Source organism: Penaeus monodon, chromosome 36, assembly GCF_015228065.2.
Source record: "Penaeus monodon isolate SGIC_2016 chromosome 36, NSTDA_Pmon_1, whole genome shotgun sequence".
NCBI classification, from domain to species: Eukaryota; Metazoa; Arthropoda; class Malacostraca; order Decapoda; family Penaeidae; genus Penaeus; species Penaeus monodon.
The window spans coordinates 16,747,214-16,764,713 of NC_051421.1; the positions used below are offsets into that span (position 1 = coordinate 16,747,214).

At 36.4% G+C, this 17,500-nt stretch overlaps 1 protein-coding gene across 3 annotated transcripts in view; it reads left to right on the forward strand.

The window, feature by feature from the left end:
* The window catches only part of LOC119595813 (probable phospholipid-transporting ATPase IA), a 92,683-nt gene extending 82,447 nt beyond the window's left edge, over positions 1 to 10,236 (forward strand). For all 3 annotated transcript variants that reach the window (XM_037944988.1, XM_037944987.1, XM_037944989.1), the window contains one exon: positions 6,878 to 10,236. In XM_037944988.1, coding sequence (XP_037800916.1) covers positions 6,878 to 6,975 — 98 coding nt within the window. In that variant the 3' untranslated portion in view covers positions 6,976 to 10,236. The remainder of the gene's footprint in view (positions 1 to 6,877) is intronic.
* The last annotated feature ends 7,264 nt before the right edge of the window (positions 10,237 to 17,500 follow it).

Sequence of the window (17,500 nt, forward strand, 5' to 3'; positions counted from 1 at the left end):
TGGAAATGTATTAGGAAAAAAGAGGTGTTTAGAATTAATGAATAGACTCAGTAGGTGGAGAGGTATTGAGTTAAGGGAGGCAGTAAGCAAAATTAAATGAAACGGCAGAAGTTCTGAAGATATATGGATTTGCCAAGGTTTTCAGTTAGTTTTTCCTTTGTTTCTTTATTGCTTGCCCTGGTTCTGTTGACAAAGTCACTGCCTTTCTCTCTCTCTCTCTCTCTCTCTCTCTCTCTCTCTCTCTCTCTCTTCTCTCTCTCTCTCTCTCTCTCTCTCTCTCTCTCTCTCTCTCTCTCTCTCTCTCTATCTCAATATTCTCCGTATCTCTATTGCTGTCTCTTCCTATTATTCTCTCTCACTCTCCCTGCCCAAATTTCTCCCATTTAGTGCTAGGTTGCATTGCTATAAAATAGTAATATAAGTTATCTTATATATGTGAGTTTCTTAACACAGCTTTTTCATAATATTACCGGAGAATACACTTACTCTTACTTTGTTATTCTAGCGACATTTTTGTTAATATCCTTACTTATGGTTACAGAACCAGACAGAAAGCCCAGCAACATATTTCCGAATTTCTATATTTACATTTTCCAAAAGTGTGGTGCCTTATTGTCTGATTTATTGTACTAGGTGCGGTGGAGATAAAGCCCTTCGATAAGAAGGGATCGAATGGTTCCATCCCTTACTCTGCTTGGGGCTAGTGTCCAGACTATGCTGGTAGCTGTGTGCTCTTCTTCTTCATGCCTGTTTTGAGCAGCACTCCTAGATGTATTCCTAACACACTTACTGCATCCAGTATCACTTCTCATTTATTTGGCACAAATGGAGAGAGGTGTTATGAATTTGTTACTGTTATAATTATTATGATTATTTTTGCTGTTATATTTTAAATTTAGGCGCAGGCAAATGTTAATAAGCTTTTCACATGTATCCAGAAAAGTTATACAAATGAATCCATAAGATTATATAAATTATTAAGTGTATTTTTGTACTTCGTAGAACTCTGTATTGTATGAGGAAAGAGTATGATAACATAAATATTCATTTAACAATCAGAGAAGAGAGTTTATGAAGTCTTGGCAGTCACAAAAGTTTGGACTGGGACATATAAATAGCACCAACAACTGTAAGAGAGTAGAAAATTACTATGTAATATGGAATTCACGTTATTGTAGTGTATTCTTTTGTGTATATGTATTTACTTATGTAATTTTTAGTTTTTTTCTTTTTGATATGTACTTTTGTGTGTCAGAACATGTGTTTGTGTACATGTTAGAGTGTTGGATATATGTGTGTGTGTGTGTGCGTGCGTGTTTGCGCATGTGCGTGTGTGTGCGCATGTGTGCACGCATGTGTACACGCGGGCATGCGCATGTCCATGTGCATATGTGTGTGTGTGTTTGCACACAAATGAGTGTGTAGGTGTGTATTTCTCCATATGAGAGTGAGCATAAGTGTATGGATGAGTGTAAGTGTGAGTGAGATTGACTGTGTAAGTGAATGGGGGGGGAGAGAAGAGAGAGAGAGAGAGAGAGAGAGAGAGAGAGAGAGAGAGAGAGAGAGAGAGAATGCAGAGAGAGAGAGAGAATGCAGAGAGAGAGAGAATGCAGAGAGAGAGAGAATGCAGAGAGAGAGAGAGAATGCAGAGAGAAGAGAGAATGCAGAGAGAGAGAGAGAGAGAGAGAGAGAGAAAGAGAGAGAGACAGAGACAGAGACAGACAGACAGACAGACAGACAGACAGACAGACAGACAGACAGACAGACAGAGAATGCAGAGAGAGACAGAAAGAGAATGCAGAGAGAGAGAGAGAGAAAGAGAGAATGCAGAGAGAGAAGGAGAGAATGCAGAGAGAGAAGAGAGAATGCAGAGGGAGAAAGCGAGAATGCAGAGAGAGAGAGAGAGAGAGAGAGAGAGAGAGAGAGAGAGAGAGTGTGAATGATGAGAGAGAGAGAATGATGAGAGAGAGAGAATGATGAGAGAGAGAGAAAGATGAGAGAGAGAGATGATGAGAGAGAAGAGAGAGGGGAGAGAGAGGGGAGAGAGAGAGAGAGAAGAGAGAGAGAGAAATGTAAGAGAGAGAGAGAGAAGAGCGAGAGAGAGAGGGGAGAGAGAGCGAGAGAGAGAGGAGAGAGAGAGCGAGAGAGAGAGAGAGGAGCGAGAGGAGAGAGCGAGAGAGAGAGCGGGGAGAGAGAGCGAGAGGAGAGAGAGAGAAGAGGAGGAGAGAGAGAGAGAGAGATGGAGGACGAGAGAGAAGAGAGAGTGGAGAGGACGAGAGAGAGGAGGAGGAGAGAGAGAGAGAGAGTGAGGAGAGGAGAGAGAGAATGCAGAGAGAGAGAGAGAGAGAGTGAAGAGATCGAGATAGAGAATGCAGAGAGAGAGAGAGAGAATGCAGAGAGAGATGAGAGAGACGGAGAGAGAGAGAAGAGAGAGGACGATGAGAGGAGAGAGAGAGAGAATGCAGAGAGAGAAAGAGAGAGAGAATGCAGAGAGAGAAAGAGAGAGAGAATGCAGAGAGAGAGAGAGAGAATGCAGAGAGAAAGAGAGAATGCAGAGAGAAAGAGAGAATGCAGAGAGAGAGAGAGAATGCAGAGAAAGAGAGAATGCAGAGATAGAGAGAGAGAATGCAGAGAGTTAGAGAGAGAGAGAGAGAGAGAGAGAGAGAGAGAGAGAGAGAGAGATGAGAAGAGGAGAGAGAGAGGAAGAGACGGAGAGAGAGAGAGAGAGAGAAGAGAGAGAGAGAATGCAGAGGGAGAGCGAGAGAGGAGAGAGAGAGAGAGTGACGAGAGATAGAAATGACAGAGAAGAGAGAGAGAAAGAGAAAGAGAAAAGAGAATGCAAGGAGTTAGGAGAGAGAGTAGAGGAGAGAGAGAGAGAAGAGAGAGGAGCGAGAGAGAGAGAGAGAGAGATGAGAGAGACGAGAGGAATGAGAGAATAGAGAGAGAGAGGAGGAGAGAGAGAGAATATAGAGATTAGAGAGAGAGAAAATGAGAGAGAGAATGCAGAGATAGAGAGGATAGAGAGAGAGAGAATGCAGAGATAGAGAGAGAGAATGCAGAGATAGAGAGGAGAGAGAGAGAAGCAGAGGAAGAGAGATGAGAGAGAGAAGCAGAGAGAGAGAGAAGACGAGAGAGAATTGCAGAGAGAGAGAGAGAGAGAGAGAGAGAGGAGAGAGAGAGAGAGAGAGAGAGAGAGTGTGTGTGCATGCATGCACATGCTTGTGTATGTCTGTGTGTGAATGTTTGTATTTGCACATATGTATATCCATATGTTTGGATGATGATATTTATTTTTAATCTGACCTTTATTGTGTTTGTTTTGCTTTTGAGTTCTATGCAAGGCTTCCAACTAACTGGTACTGTGAAACAAAATATTTAGTTTTTGACTTGTAAGTGTAACAAAGCAGATTCATTGTTTCCACATAAAGAGAAATTAGGAAAATTAAATACCCCTCCCTGATGAAGAACCTCTGCTACTGTAGGTATGAGTGAGTGACCAATACTAAGCCAACCTACCTAAACGAGTATATATCCAGACCAATGCATTACAGCCCAGCTTCATCATACATAGTCCTTTAAGATAAAAACAAGTCTTCTGTAAGTTTATAAGATGACTGTTATTTAATGTTATTTGGAAGAATACAAATAACCGAAGCGGGCAGAATTGAAAACTTTTTTTCCATGTGGATATGAGCAAAAAGTCAGGTGTGATGTTTTTCATATCATGGCTGTTTCATTTTTGCTGTGCTTGTCTTTTTTTTCATATTACGAGATTTTTTTTTTTTTTTTTTTTTTTAGTTCTCATATGATCATATATGTTTAAGAACATTTACCATGTTTCTCTATGTTATAAATATTTTCCAATAAGGGAAAGACATGTTTAATATTGTTGTGATAAATATTTCTTCATCTTAATTATGTGGTTATTGTCTTTGCTGTCATTATTCTTAGTATGTCACTATCAGTACTGAAATTATCATCAACATCACATTTTTATTATATACAAATATATATATGTATATTATATATATATATAATATATATATAGATATAATAATATATACTATATATATATATAATAGTAATGATATGTATATGTATATGTATAGTATGTATATGTAAATATAATATATATATATATATATATGATATATATATATATATATATATATATATATATGTATATATATATGTATATGATATATATATGTATATGTATATGTATATATATATGTATAGTATATATAATATATATCTATATATATATATATATATATATATATATATATATAATATATTATATATATAATATTCCATATATCTGAGTGTCATAATATAGGTCATGCTTGTGCAAGTTTTTCCCAATAGGAGATAGGAGATGAAAATATGCAGGCACAAAGAAGAGTACCTTGATTCACTCACTTATCCCCCACCCCTCTCTCTCTCTCTCTCTCTCCCCTCTCTCTCTCTCTCTCTCTCTCTCTCTCTCTTTTCTCTCTCTTTTCTCTCTTTCTTCCTCTCTTTCTCTTTCTTCCTCTCTTTCTCTTTTTTCCTCGCTCTTTCTCTTTTTTCCTCTCTCTTTCTCTTGCCTCCTCTCTCTGTCTCTTTCTTCCTCTCTCTCTCTCTCTTTCCTCTCTTTTTCCTCGCTCTTTCTCTTTTTTCCTCTCTCTTTCTCTTGCCTCCTCTCTCTGTCTCTTTCTTCCTCTCTCTCTATCTCTTTCCTTCTCTCTCTCTCTCTCTTCTCTCTCTATTTTTTCCCTCTTCTTTCTCGTTTCTCTTTCTTTCTTTTTCCCTCCTCTCTCTCTCACCTCTTCTATTAACCTCTCCCCCCCACTTTCTTTGTTGCTGTCATCATAATATTACTAATTTCTACATCAGACAGTGATTTCAGACTTAAAGTGCTGTTGATGAAAACATTGAGTAATAACTTTGCATATGGCACTGAACATTTCAGCATAGAAAGAAAAGAAAGAAATAAAATAAAATAAAAATAAAAAAGAGTCCTATGCTAAATACTGGTACATTCAGGTCAGATGGAGATTTCAATAAGTCATAATGATTTATTGATCCCTTATGATGATTTTCTGGCCTTAGTTGATGATGACTGAATATTTATGAGGCCCATACTTTTAATGGTCTTTACTATATAATTAGTTCACATTAGTAGGTTTTTGGTATATAACAATACTTCAATGAATTGGAGGCATTTCTTTCACTGATGCATGAATAAGACACTGGAATTATTTATGAGTTTCAAAATTTCCATAAAATGTAGATAATTGTTTTATTCCTTCAAGCTGTTAGACCCATTTTTGTAATTTATGGAAATGCTGCAACTCTGTGTGGGTACCAGTATGAGAATAATGTGTCACTGTGGGTTAGCACCTCTGTAGTTCACAATCATAGAATCTTGGCCTTTCCTCAGAGTTCAGTTTAGTACTGTATCTTTGATTGTTTATTGCCAAAATCATGTTACAAAGTAAGATGTGAACTGAAGAAAATACAAGGAAATTATCATATAAGATTCTTTTCTCAGACACATGAAATGAATATTTGTAACTTCATAAATTCATAGATTTAGTCCCTCACCTGTTTACATATATACCTGTAAGCACATGCACAAATGTAAAAAAAAAAATCACAGAAAATTTGTCATGCAATTGATATCAGTCAAACAAATGAAACTAGTTTCATCAGGAGTTAAGATGAACCTAATTCTGTCATTTACAAAAACATTTAACTGATATTATTATTATTATTATTATTTATTTTTTATTTATTTATTTTTTTTTAAAAGTCTAACTTACTTTAAGTGTTAGTGTGTATAACTATCCATATTGAAAACACACGGATGTGCCGAAGGCTCTTACACACACACACACACACACACACACACACACACACACACACACACACACACACACACACACATATACATACATACATACATACATACAGACATGCATACATACATACAGACATACATACATACATACATACATACATACATACATACATACATACATACACACACACACACACACACACACACACACACACACACACACACACACACACACACACACACACACACACACACACACACACACACACACACTCCCACACACTCTTACACACACATGCACACACCTATTTGATTTTCTTTTTTTCTGTTTGTATTATATACTTTTATCAGCACTAACTTGTGAAACTGTATAGAGAACAAGCTGGAATTTGGTGTAATGTTCCACAGACTAACACAGGCATGTAAAATGGTGACAGCATAATATGTGATACAGTGTTATTCACATGTGCATGCTGTGATAATGTACCAGATATATTTTTATTTCATCCTTCACACTGCAAGAACAATATGATGCATCATGGTTTCCTACTTCCTTAATGATATCCTGTGATCCTTTATATCATTTGATATATTGGTATGTATGAAGTATTGTCTTAACACATGGTTTTACGGTATTTAAATTTCTTTGTTTTATTTTTTTACAATCCCATCTTTATATGTAGGTTCATTTATTATAGTTCTGTGGAATATTTCCATCCATGTTCATGCAGTATGAAGGATGCAAAATACAAGTAAAAACTCAGCATCAAGATAAGAAAACCATTGTTCATGAAGGTATAATGTTGTCTTTAGAAATTAGGCTTGATACTTTGATGATCATCTTATTTTTTAAGTTTCATTTGTATTTGCAAGGCATTAAAATATCAGCAGTTATGCACTTTTCTTTTTTGCAACACTTATTTTCTCATTATGATCAGCATCAGGTATCTGATTCATGTTGATCTAAAGAATGCAATGACTGTACATATTCCTGAAAGGCGTTTTCTGATCATACTCATTTTCTTCCACCAGATGGCTTTGCATTCTCGCAAGAAGAGCATGGAGTGATGGGCCAGTCAGAAGTTATCCGGGCCTATGACACAACCCAACCCAAACCAGGTGGTATGTAAGCTGATGGAGTTCAACAGGATTCCCAAGAGTGTTGTATTCCTATTTATCACACTATGGTCACACTTTGGTCACAAATATGTACTCACACAGTTTTTTGAATTTACAGTGAAGATAAAAGTAAAGGTAAGCAGAAAAGTGGTTAAAGAGGCATTAAGGAAATGAACTGAATGATAAAATATGACAGAATATGATCTACTTAATTTATAATCCATGTATGGCCTGTTAGATACCAAAGGTTTTCTAGTCTTCTGTCACTCTTTCCAGTTGCTTTCTTTTGGTAGTGTAATTATTCAAATTGTACATCAGCAGACACAAGCTTGTCACAAAATATAATACTTCAGATCTCAGAATGTTAACAATTGAGTAAATGATTTATGATCTTTAACCAACTTCTTTTTTAGGCTTCTGTATGGTTGTGTTTTTATGCATTTGTAACATAATTACAGTTTTGTGTCACTTTAGCGTGTTACCAGAAGGCCAAGATCACTTTTCGTAGGTGATAATTAATTGCTCTAGCGGTTAACTGAATGTGTTAATTGTTAAACTGAAAGCTAGAATTCTGGACTGACTTCAGCTTGCAGCAGCAGTAGGATTTTGTATAATTCCATAAGAAATCAGAATTCATACCACTTGAAAATTCCAAATGAGGACTTAACAAATAACATGAGATTATCTTTTGTCCTCTTGGAAATGTGAGGGACTTATCAACAGGTAAAGATATATGAATTTATGTTGGAATGTTCATATAGTTGGTGTTAAGTTAGTTGAATAAATACCATGTTTAAATGTTTAAAGTTTAAACCAGTGTTTGTGAGAATCTTAACAGTTAAATGATAACAAAACAACAGAACATTCTGAAACACAGCAGTTATTTTCAGTGTTGAGTTTGAAGGGTGTTGACGAACTGTATTGCAATCATGAACACCAACAACTTAAACACAAAAGGAATTTATGCCAGTTGATGATATATGCAAACAAAGATTATACATTGTTCATTTGAGGAGAGTCTGGATAATGAAAGAAAATAACAGTTCTAAATCCTTGAAAATTATGAAAAATCTGAATGGTAATTTGTGTGTGTAATACTTGTATAATAACACTTAATTTGTCCTTGCTTTATATAAAAAATACACATGTAGGTTTTTCATTATGCACTCTAATAATTTTAAAAATTGGAAATAAGACCTATTTGTCAAATGACCGGGAATTAAAAATTTGAACAGCATACTCTGATCCTGGCACCTGTAACCAAGACATATAGTAAAGGATGCTCTTCACATAATGCAGTCATTAATGTCAGTGATAAAAAGACTTTCTAGCTGAAAATTATATCATGGATAGAATATGTAATTGAATTTACACTGGATTAATTTGTAATTGCAAAGGTTGCAAATGAGTACAGTTGTATTCTCTTTATGATTTTGATAAACTAGGAAGAACATAAACTGAAGATAGGATTAAATCAATAATTGTCCAGCCAATTTTACAGACTTTGTATAGGAATTTGAGTAGTAACTTTCTATAGATGAAGACTATAAATTTTTCTTCAAATGAAGGTATTGCACATGGCTATCATTATCGTCAACTAAGAGAACTTGTCATTTAATTAGAGTAGGATCCTCCATGTAAAAAAAATGAAGCCCCACATGTGCCTGATAGTCCAAGATGATGTACCTAGGTGTTGAAATGACAGACAAGCAATTTAGAAGAATTTAGAGAGAGTGAGAAAAAAGATAAACATAAAATCTACTTTTGATACTAGCAAGACTTTGGTATTACTGAACAGCACAGGTGCATAAAGCCAAGAGGTATATACTGGCTAATTGGTCAAACCCATCTGGACTATTGTAGGTGTTTTGGGAAGGCATCATTGGCACTTAGAATAATAAAGCAAAATCTAATTGCAGACTTTTTTTTTGTAAAGTAATGAAAGTATATAATGAAGAGATGGATTTTGATACTAATAAAGTCACTGTTTATCCAATGGTACGTGAGTATAGGTAAGAAATACTGTAAAGCTGTGTTGATTAAATTAGATCATTCTTTCATTTGATTATCTTGTATAAACAGATATATGTCATGGAAGATAAATAAACCTCTTCAAGTTGATGATGGTAGTTAGAAGTAATATGGAAGCTTTGCAAATCTTCCATGGTCACTATACCATAAAGGTCACAGGATGTTTTTCCGTGTGATATGTTCCTTCCTACAAATATGACATTTTTCCAGTAGGGAATTTATATGTGGTCTGCTATATGGATTGTGTCTGTGTTGTCTAGTTACGATGGGTGTGTGTCACTGTGTGTGGCCCTTTGCAGTGATCCTTATTCTGGCCTGCCATCATACATCTCTTGCTGATTCATCTTTTGTGATTGACTTAATGGTACAATTCTTCACTTTAGATGAATGAGAATAAAGGTAACAAGATAATAAAAATTCTTTCATACTGCACCCTTAATACCAAGAGAGGATGTTCTATAGTCTATTGTGCCAGGATAAGTTGGTATATTAGTCAACTCTTGTCACATACACTAAATTTTTAATGTACTTAATGGGAAGAGAAAATATAAAGATTCAGGTTTATTGAAAAAATGATGTGTATTTGTCTTCTATTCTTGTTTCATATGTATGTGTGTTATGTGTGTGTGTTTGTATGTATGTACATGGCAATGAGACAGACAGGATATTCACCTGTCTGTCTATTGACTTCCTTGTGGTATTGGGCGCTGAATATCAAATCACCTGCTCTGTGTCCGTGGGTTATTGTACGACATGTCAGACAAATGCCTGAAGTCCCTAGATAGTATTGACATTTATCTGAGGTTATCCCCTACTTTACCTTTGATATTATATATCTAATAATAAGTTATCAGAATGCAATGAGTAGTATGACAGAGTATTTCTTAAAAAGGCTTCACATCATTGTAAGTTGAGTTAAAGCTACCTGATAGATAAATATTATATTTTGCATAATCAGCTTTATATGTTTTCCACTGAATTCCCCTCCCTCCACCTGCCCTTTCCCCTATTTGATTTGATATTTTAAATTATAAATATTTTATTCCCCAAGAAGCAAGAAAAATGAGTATTCTTGCAATATGTAGTTGATGGGTAACAGAAAACAGTGCAGATATTGTTGACTTGTGGAGCTTCATTTAATATTTTTGTAACATATATCATGTTCAAAATATTCAGGCAGGTCTTAATATTGTGTTGTGCATGTATCAAAGGAATTCTAATTACATGGTTATAAGTCTTGAGATTTTGTTTGATTACACCTTATACAATTTTCAGATGGATACATGTGCTTACATGGAAGTTTGGTAGATGAAAAATAACAACCTTTATGTGACTGAAAAAAGTAAGTTGTCACTTAGAAGCAAACTAGTTTATAGTGGAAGTTTACTGGAACAAGTCATGTCAAAGCTGTTTGCTCTTCAAACACATCAAATCAGACGCGAACATATAATTAGATAAGTAACCCAATGCTGCTGGGAAAATGCTGTGCTCATTTAATTTTTTGTGTGAAATGTCTGCATATAGATGGCTCTGCTAGTGCTTACCCACAAAGGAGTCAATCAGTAGACCTTGTGACATTATCTGATTTTACCTTCTGGAATTGGTGGGAAATTTTTTTTTTTTTTTTTACCAATGCTATCAATATCGATGGTATTATTTTTATGATAGACGTTATAGTTACAATAATGTTATAAACATTAGTAGCAGCAAAATAAGATAACTTAAAATATTTTCATAAATCAAAGAAAAGGGTAAATGGGCAAGGCAGGCAGTACTACTCTAATTGGCTCACTGGTGACTTTGTACAAGTGGAGCCATCTATGTGTAAAAACAGTTAATAAAGTAAACTGACAGTGGGCATGGTATGTAAGTAAATGCCATCCAGATGGCATTGGGTTTAAAAATGAAACGTGAGTATGGTCTTCAATTTCAACATTCTTATAAGTATGAGGAGTCAGCCAGACAACCAGTGATGAACTGATTAACTTGAGAGTAATGCACAATGTGATCTAGGGGAATATGTATCATATATTATTTTTTATGAATAGACATATTACTCCCTGAAAAGTGCAATGTATAAGTATTTGTTTATATATATATATATATATATATATATATATTATATATATATATTATTAATATAATAATATATATATATTAATAATATAAAACACACACAACACACACCACACACACACACACACAAAACACACACACACACAACACACACACACAAGAGATAGAAGATCATAGGCAGATCGATAGATATGAGATAAGAAGAGGATGGAGGCTAGATAGAGAGAAGAATATATAAAAAGAGAAAAAATAGAGGAGAGAAGAAAAGAGAGTAAGAAAGAAATAAGATAGGGAAGAAGAGAATAGATAAGAGAGAATCAAAGAAGAAAGAAAGAAAGAGCATAAGATAAGAAAGTAATGTATTATATAATAGGAAGAGAAGATAAATATGATAGATATATAGAGATAGATAAAGAATTATAGATATATAGAGAATATATATAGAGAGAGATAGAGTATTATAGAAATTGGGTATAGATATATAGAGGATATAGAATAGAAGTAAATATAGATATAGAGATATATATATAGAAAGATAGAATATATAGATAATAGAGAGAATATATAGAGAGAGAAGAGAAGATATATAGAGAATGAAATATAGTATAAGAGAGGATAATAATATAGATTATATATAATAGATATATATATAAGAATATATAGAAGAAAGATAATAGATAGATATATATATAAGATAGAGAGAGATAGAGATATATAGATATAGATATAGAATATAGATAGAAAATATAAATAGAGAGATAGATATATATAGAAATAGATATAGAATATAAAATATGAGATATAAGAGAAGATTTTATATAGATATAATAATATAATATATATATATTATATATAGATATATAATATATATTTTTAAATATATAATATATATAAAATATATATATATATATATAAAATAGATATAATATATTATATATATATATAGATATATAATATATTGATATATATATATAATATTATATAATAAAATATAGGTATTTTAAATATATAGATATATATAAGATATATATATATTATTATATATAATATATATATATATAAAATTATATATATATATGTATATATATTATATAAAATTATATATATATATATATATATTTTTATATATTATTATATATATATATATATGATATGTTTTATATATATATATAATATATATTATATATATAATATAATATATATAATATATATAATATATATTATATATATATTATATATATATATAATATATATATATATATATATACTATAATATATATAATCTACGTTCTTTTATTCAATGTTAATGGCTCGCTTAAATCTTTGTTTTCCGTAAACCAACTCGCACCGATAATTACCTTCATTTTTTTTCTTGAATCACCCGTTGTATGTTAAGAAGTCAATAGTCTTGTCAACGCTTCTTAGGGTATATAAGATTTGTGGAAGTGAATTCATCGATCGAGAGCTCGATTTAATTTTTGAAACGTTTTCTGGGGCTTGAATGACTTACTTTGTCATTTGTTAGTAGAGCCTTTCCCAGACTCTTCGACTTGACCCTCTTCTGGAGACTTGATTTACCTCTTGTTCGTTCTGTCTCTCAACCGCGAGAAACTGCACTAAAATAATGCTCCGATTTTTTGCATGATAAAGTAAACTCATGTGGCTACGTAAGATTGATTTTCAAAGAGAGAGACTTGGCAACTGTGTTGATTTGACCTTTCTTCTATCTTGTGAAAGAGCTATAAAATCATTTGGAAATGTTTACAAGAATGTATATAGGTATTTACCACCCCTAATCCCTTGCTCGTTGGGGCACGCACGCACGCACGCACAATAAGACTCAAATAATGCCAACATATAATTGTCTTACCTATGTTGTTTGACGTTCCTGGAAACGACTAAAGTCGCCCAAGTAATCTGTAGATAATCAAACCATGACTAGATGTCTCTGTAATGTAAACGGCAGTACTGATAACTGCAATTCACTAAAACAACAGAAGATGAAAAGGAAAAGCGGGTGAACAGCATCTTTTGCAATCATATTCTACCCCCATAATTCCAATACCTAGCGATCATATAATACCTATACCCTGATATACATGATCTTCAGTAATTCATATATCCGCATTCAATATTCTGTAGCTTATATGCAACACTTACGAGCATAGGGGGATCCTGCAAGTTTCTATGACTTCAAATCTTCGTGACTCCAAAGAATCGCTATATATGTGTGTGTGTGTGTGTGTATGTATATATATATATATATTTGTTATTATATTATATATATATATATATATATATAAAAATATAAAATATATACATATATATATATATATATGCACACACACACACAAATGTGTATGTATGTATGCTTGCATGCATTCACACACACACACACACACACACACACACACACACACACACACACACACACACACACACACACACACACACACACACACACACACACACACACACACACACACACACACACCACACACACATACATATATATGTATGTATATATATTTTATATATATTTTTATATATATATATATATATATATATATATATATATATATACATATATACATATATATATATACGAGACGAGAGGTTAGGAGTACCGCTGTCACCAGAATATGAGCGACACGTTAGATGGTCTTGGGCGGCTCACTGAAAAAGGTCTTAGCTTGCTGGGTTATTGTTGAAGACAGATATGAGACCCCCAAGAGATCCCCGTAACCCGGGTCGAGGACGAGGTGGTAGAGCTGCCCTGTCTGCCGTGTCTCTCTCCCTCCTCTGTCTTACGAACGTATCCTTTTGTGCGGCGGTTCCCTTCGAGGGCGAATGTTTACTCCAGTGCGAAAAGAGAAAGCCTGGCGGACTGAAGGACAGGGACAGTTGCTGGGACATAGGTGTGAAGTGTACCACCTGTTCTTGCTACGTATTATTGACAACACACACACACACACACACACACACACACACACACACACACACACACACACACACACACACACACACACACACACACACACACACACACACACACACACACACACACATACATATATATGTTTGTGTGTGTGGGCGGGCTGAAAATCCCATTGGGAGGGCAAATGTCGGGGCGCAGGATGGGAACGAGAGTTACTTGTCCCGCCTGCGCCCCGGCGGGCGCCAACCCACCATGAAGCTTGTGGGGCAAAGCCCTTGGGAACCCCACAGCCTGCCGACCCCATTATTTGGGGCAGTATCGGCAGGAGCGGAAGAGGTGGCATGCACCCAAAGTGACCGCCCGAGGCTTAACCTCAGGCGAGCTTTCTGGGTAGGTGCTTGGAACATCCGGTCCTTGCCGCAGGATGAGTGGTTACCTCTGCTATCGGGGAATTGGAGCGATTGGGAGTTAAGGTGGCTGCCCTCTCGGAGGTGAGAAGACCTGGCAGCGGCACGATCAGTATGGGTGGGTACACCTACTACTGGTCGGTCACCACCTCCAGGGTGTAGCCATAGCCATCTCCAGCCGACTTCAGCCCTCGGTAGTTGAGGTGACACCGGTTGATGAGCGTATTATGGCACTGAGACTGAAGCATGCCTTTGGCTTCATGTCTCTTATTGCTGTATACGTTCCTACTGATGTTTGCAAACTTGATGTGAAAGAGGTGTTCTACGCCAAACTCTCATCTGTGGCAGACAATTGCTCCCGGTGAGATATTTGCATTGTTCTGGACGACAGTTCATCAGGAATCTTGCTGAGGAGGTTGAAGGCCATTTCTTGGTAAATGACCTTCGCCCTGCCTACCAAGCCCTGAGAAAGCTGAACTCTAAGCCTTCCTCACAGATGACTGCAGTCCGATCAGCGGATGGACGGATCATCTCAGATCATGTTGGGGTGTGTGAACGTTGGGCTGAGTATTTCGAGCAGTTGTACCAGGTAGACCCTCCAACAGTTAGCTTAGATGCAAGCGATGTCACAATACCTGTGCCAGACCCACCCGTCAGCGAGGAACCTCCTACCCTAACGAAGGTTAGGATGGCGTTTTCCAAGCTGAAGAGTGGGAGAGCAGCAGGCATATGTGATATCCCTGCTGAACTGCTAAAGGCTGGGGATGAACCTATGGCTTGGGGCTTGCATACAGTCTTGATTGCCATCTGGCAGTCTGGTACCATTCCCCCTGACATGTTGAGGGGTGTGGTCATCCCTCTCTGGAAGGGGAAAGGGGATTGTTGGGACTGTAGCAACTACCAAGGCTCAGCATACCAGGCAAAGTTTTTATCCACATTCTTCTGAAATGGATCCGCGACCACCTACTAAGGCATCAGAGACCGGAGCAGTCTGGATTCATTCCTGGCAAGTCCACAATAGACCGAATACTAGCACTTCGAGTAATTGTAGAACACCGTCGTGAGTTTGGTCGTGGGTTGCTTGCAGCCTACATCGACCTCAAGAAGGCGTTTGACTCGGTGCATTGTGAATTGCTATGGGAGATCCTGAGACTCAGGGGAATTCCAACACAGATTATTGGCCTAATAGCAAGCCTTTATACCAGTATTGAAAGTGCTGTAAAGTGTGGTGGGGTCTGTCAACCTTCTTCCCTGTTAATTCAGGGGTGAGGCAAGGCTGTGTCCTTGCACCAACACTTTTCAACACCTGTTTGAACTGGCTAATGGGCAGAGCTTCTGGCCAAAGTCAGTGTGGAGCAACACTGGGCAGTATCAAGGTCCCTCGAGTCACTGGTGGCAGCTCTTGATGCATTTAGCAATGAGGTGAAGCCCTTAGGCCTAGAGGTCTCCTGGACCAAGACCAAGATTCAGGACTTTGGGGGCTTGTTAGGGGAACCCGTTCAGTCGATCCATGCCTGCAGCGAGGACGTTGAAGTCACAGAGAGTTTTACATACCTTGGTAGTGTAGTCCATATCACTGGGCTGTCAGACCAAGAAGTCAATAGACAGATTGGTCTGGCAACAGGAGCCATGAACTCAATCAACAAGAGCATTTGGAGATGTCGGTACCTATGCAGAAGGACCAAGCTACGTGTCTTCAAGGCCTTGATACTGCCAGTTTTACTCTATGGAAGCGAAACCTGGATGCTATCTAGTGCCTTGGAGTCTCGTCTTGATGCCTTTTGTAACAAGTCTCTTCGCCGGATCATAGGGTACAGTTGGCAGGACCATGTGTCCAACTGACGGTGTAAGTGAGACTGGCGTGGGACCTGTTACTTTTATAATCCGGGATCGCCAACTCAGGTTATATGGACACCTAGCTCATTTCCCTGTGGATGACCCTGCCCATCTTTGCGAGAACCCTGGGTGGAGGAGGCCTGTGGGACGACCCAGGAGGTCTTGGCTTGGGCAGCTCGACGAGACCTGTTGCAAGGAATTAGAGATGGGCCGAGGGACTGCCTGGAGACTCGCCATGAGGAACCCTCGTGGTTGGAAGCGAAGGGTGAATGCGGCCCCTTGATGATGATGATGATACATATATACATACATATACATACACACACACACACACACACACACACACACACACGTATGTGTGTATATGTGTATATATATACACATATATATACATACATATACACATACATATATATATATATATATGTATATATATATATATATATATATATATATATATATACATATATACATATATATACATATATGCATATGTGTGTGTGTGTGTGTACACAAATACACACAAATACACACACACACACACACACACACACACACACACACACACACACACACACACACACAACACAACACAACACAACACAACACAACACAACACAACACAACACAACACAACACAACACAACACACACACACACAACACACACACACACACGCACTCATATATATGTGTGCACACACACACACACATGTGTATGTATGTGTGTGTGTATATATATATATATATATTTGTGTGTGTGTGTGTGTGTGTGTGTGTGTGTGTGTGTGTGTGTGTGTGTGTGTGTGTGTGTGTGTGTGTGTGTGTGTGTGTGTGTGTAGGTTAGCCAGATGTTGGTCTAACAAAAAAATATATTTCTCTCATAATTGAATCATTTTGTAATGTGTGTACTAAAGAGGTGTATATATGTGGGACATGATTTCATAATTCATTTTCCAATAACCTACTTACCCAACATGAATTAGAAGGGTCTATTTTCAGGCTCATATTAATGCTATATATCTGCTGCCCGCATATATCGACGTTTTCGTTTTAATGTTTGTCTTGTAAATCAACACTTTGCTATATTATATTATAATTTTCATTGGGAATGCATGATTCTCTGTTACAGTCTAAACTAACTTTGCTTATCACAGTTTTAGTGCACGTTTTCTTCCTTATAATTTAATAAGCGATATAGTAATCTAATTTCTTAGAATGCGTGGATGTCTGCAATTATTTCCTTTTAT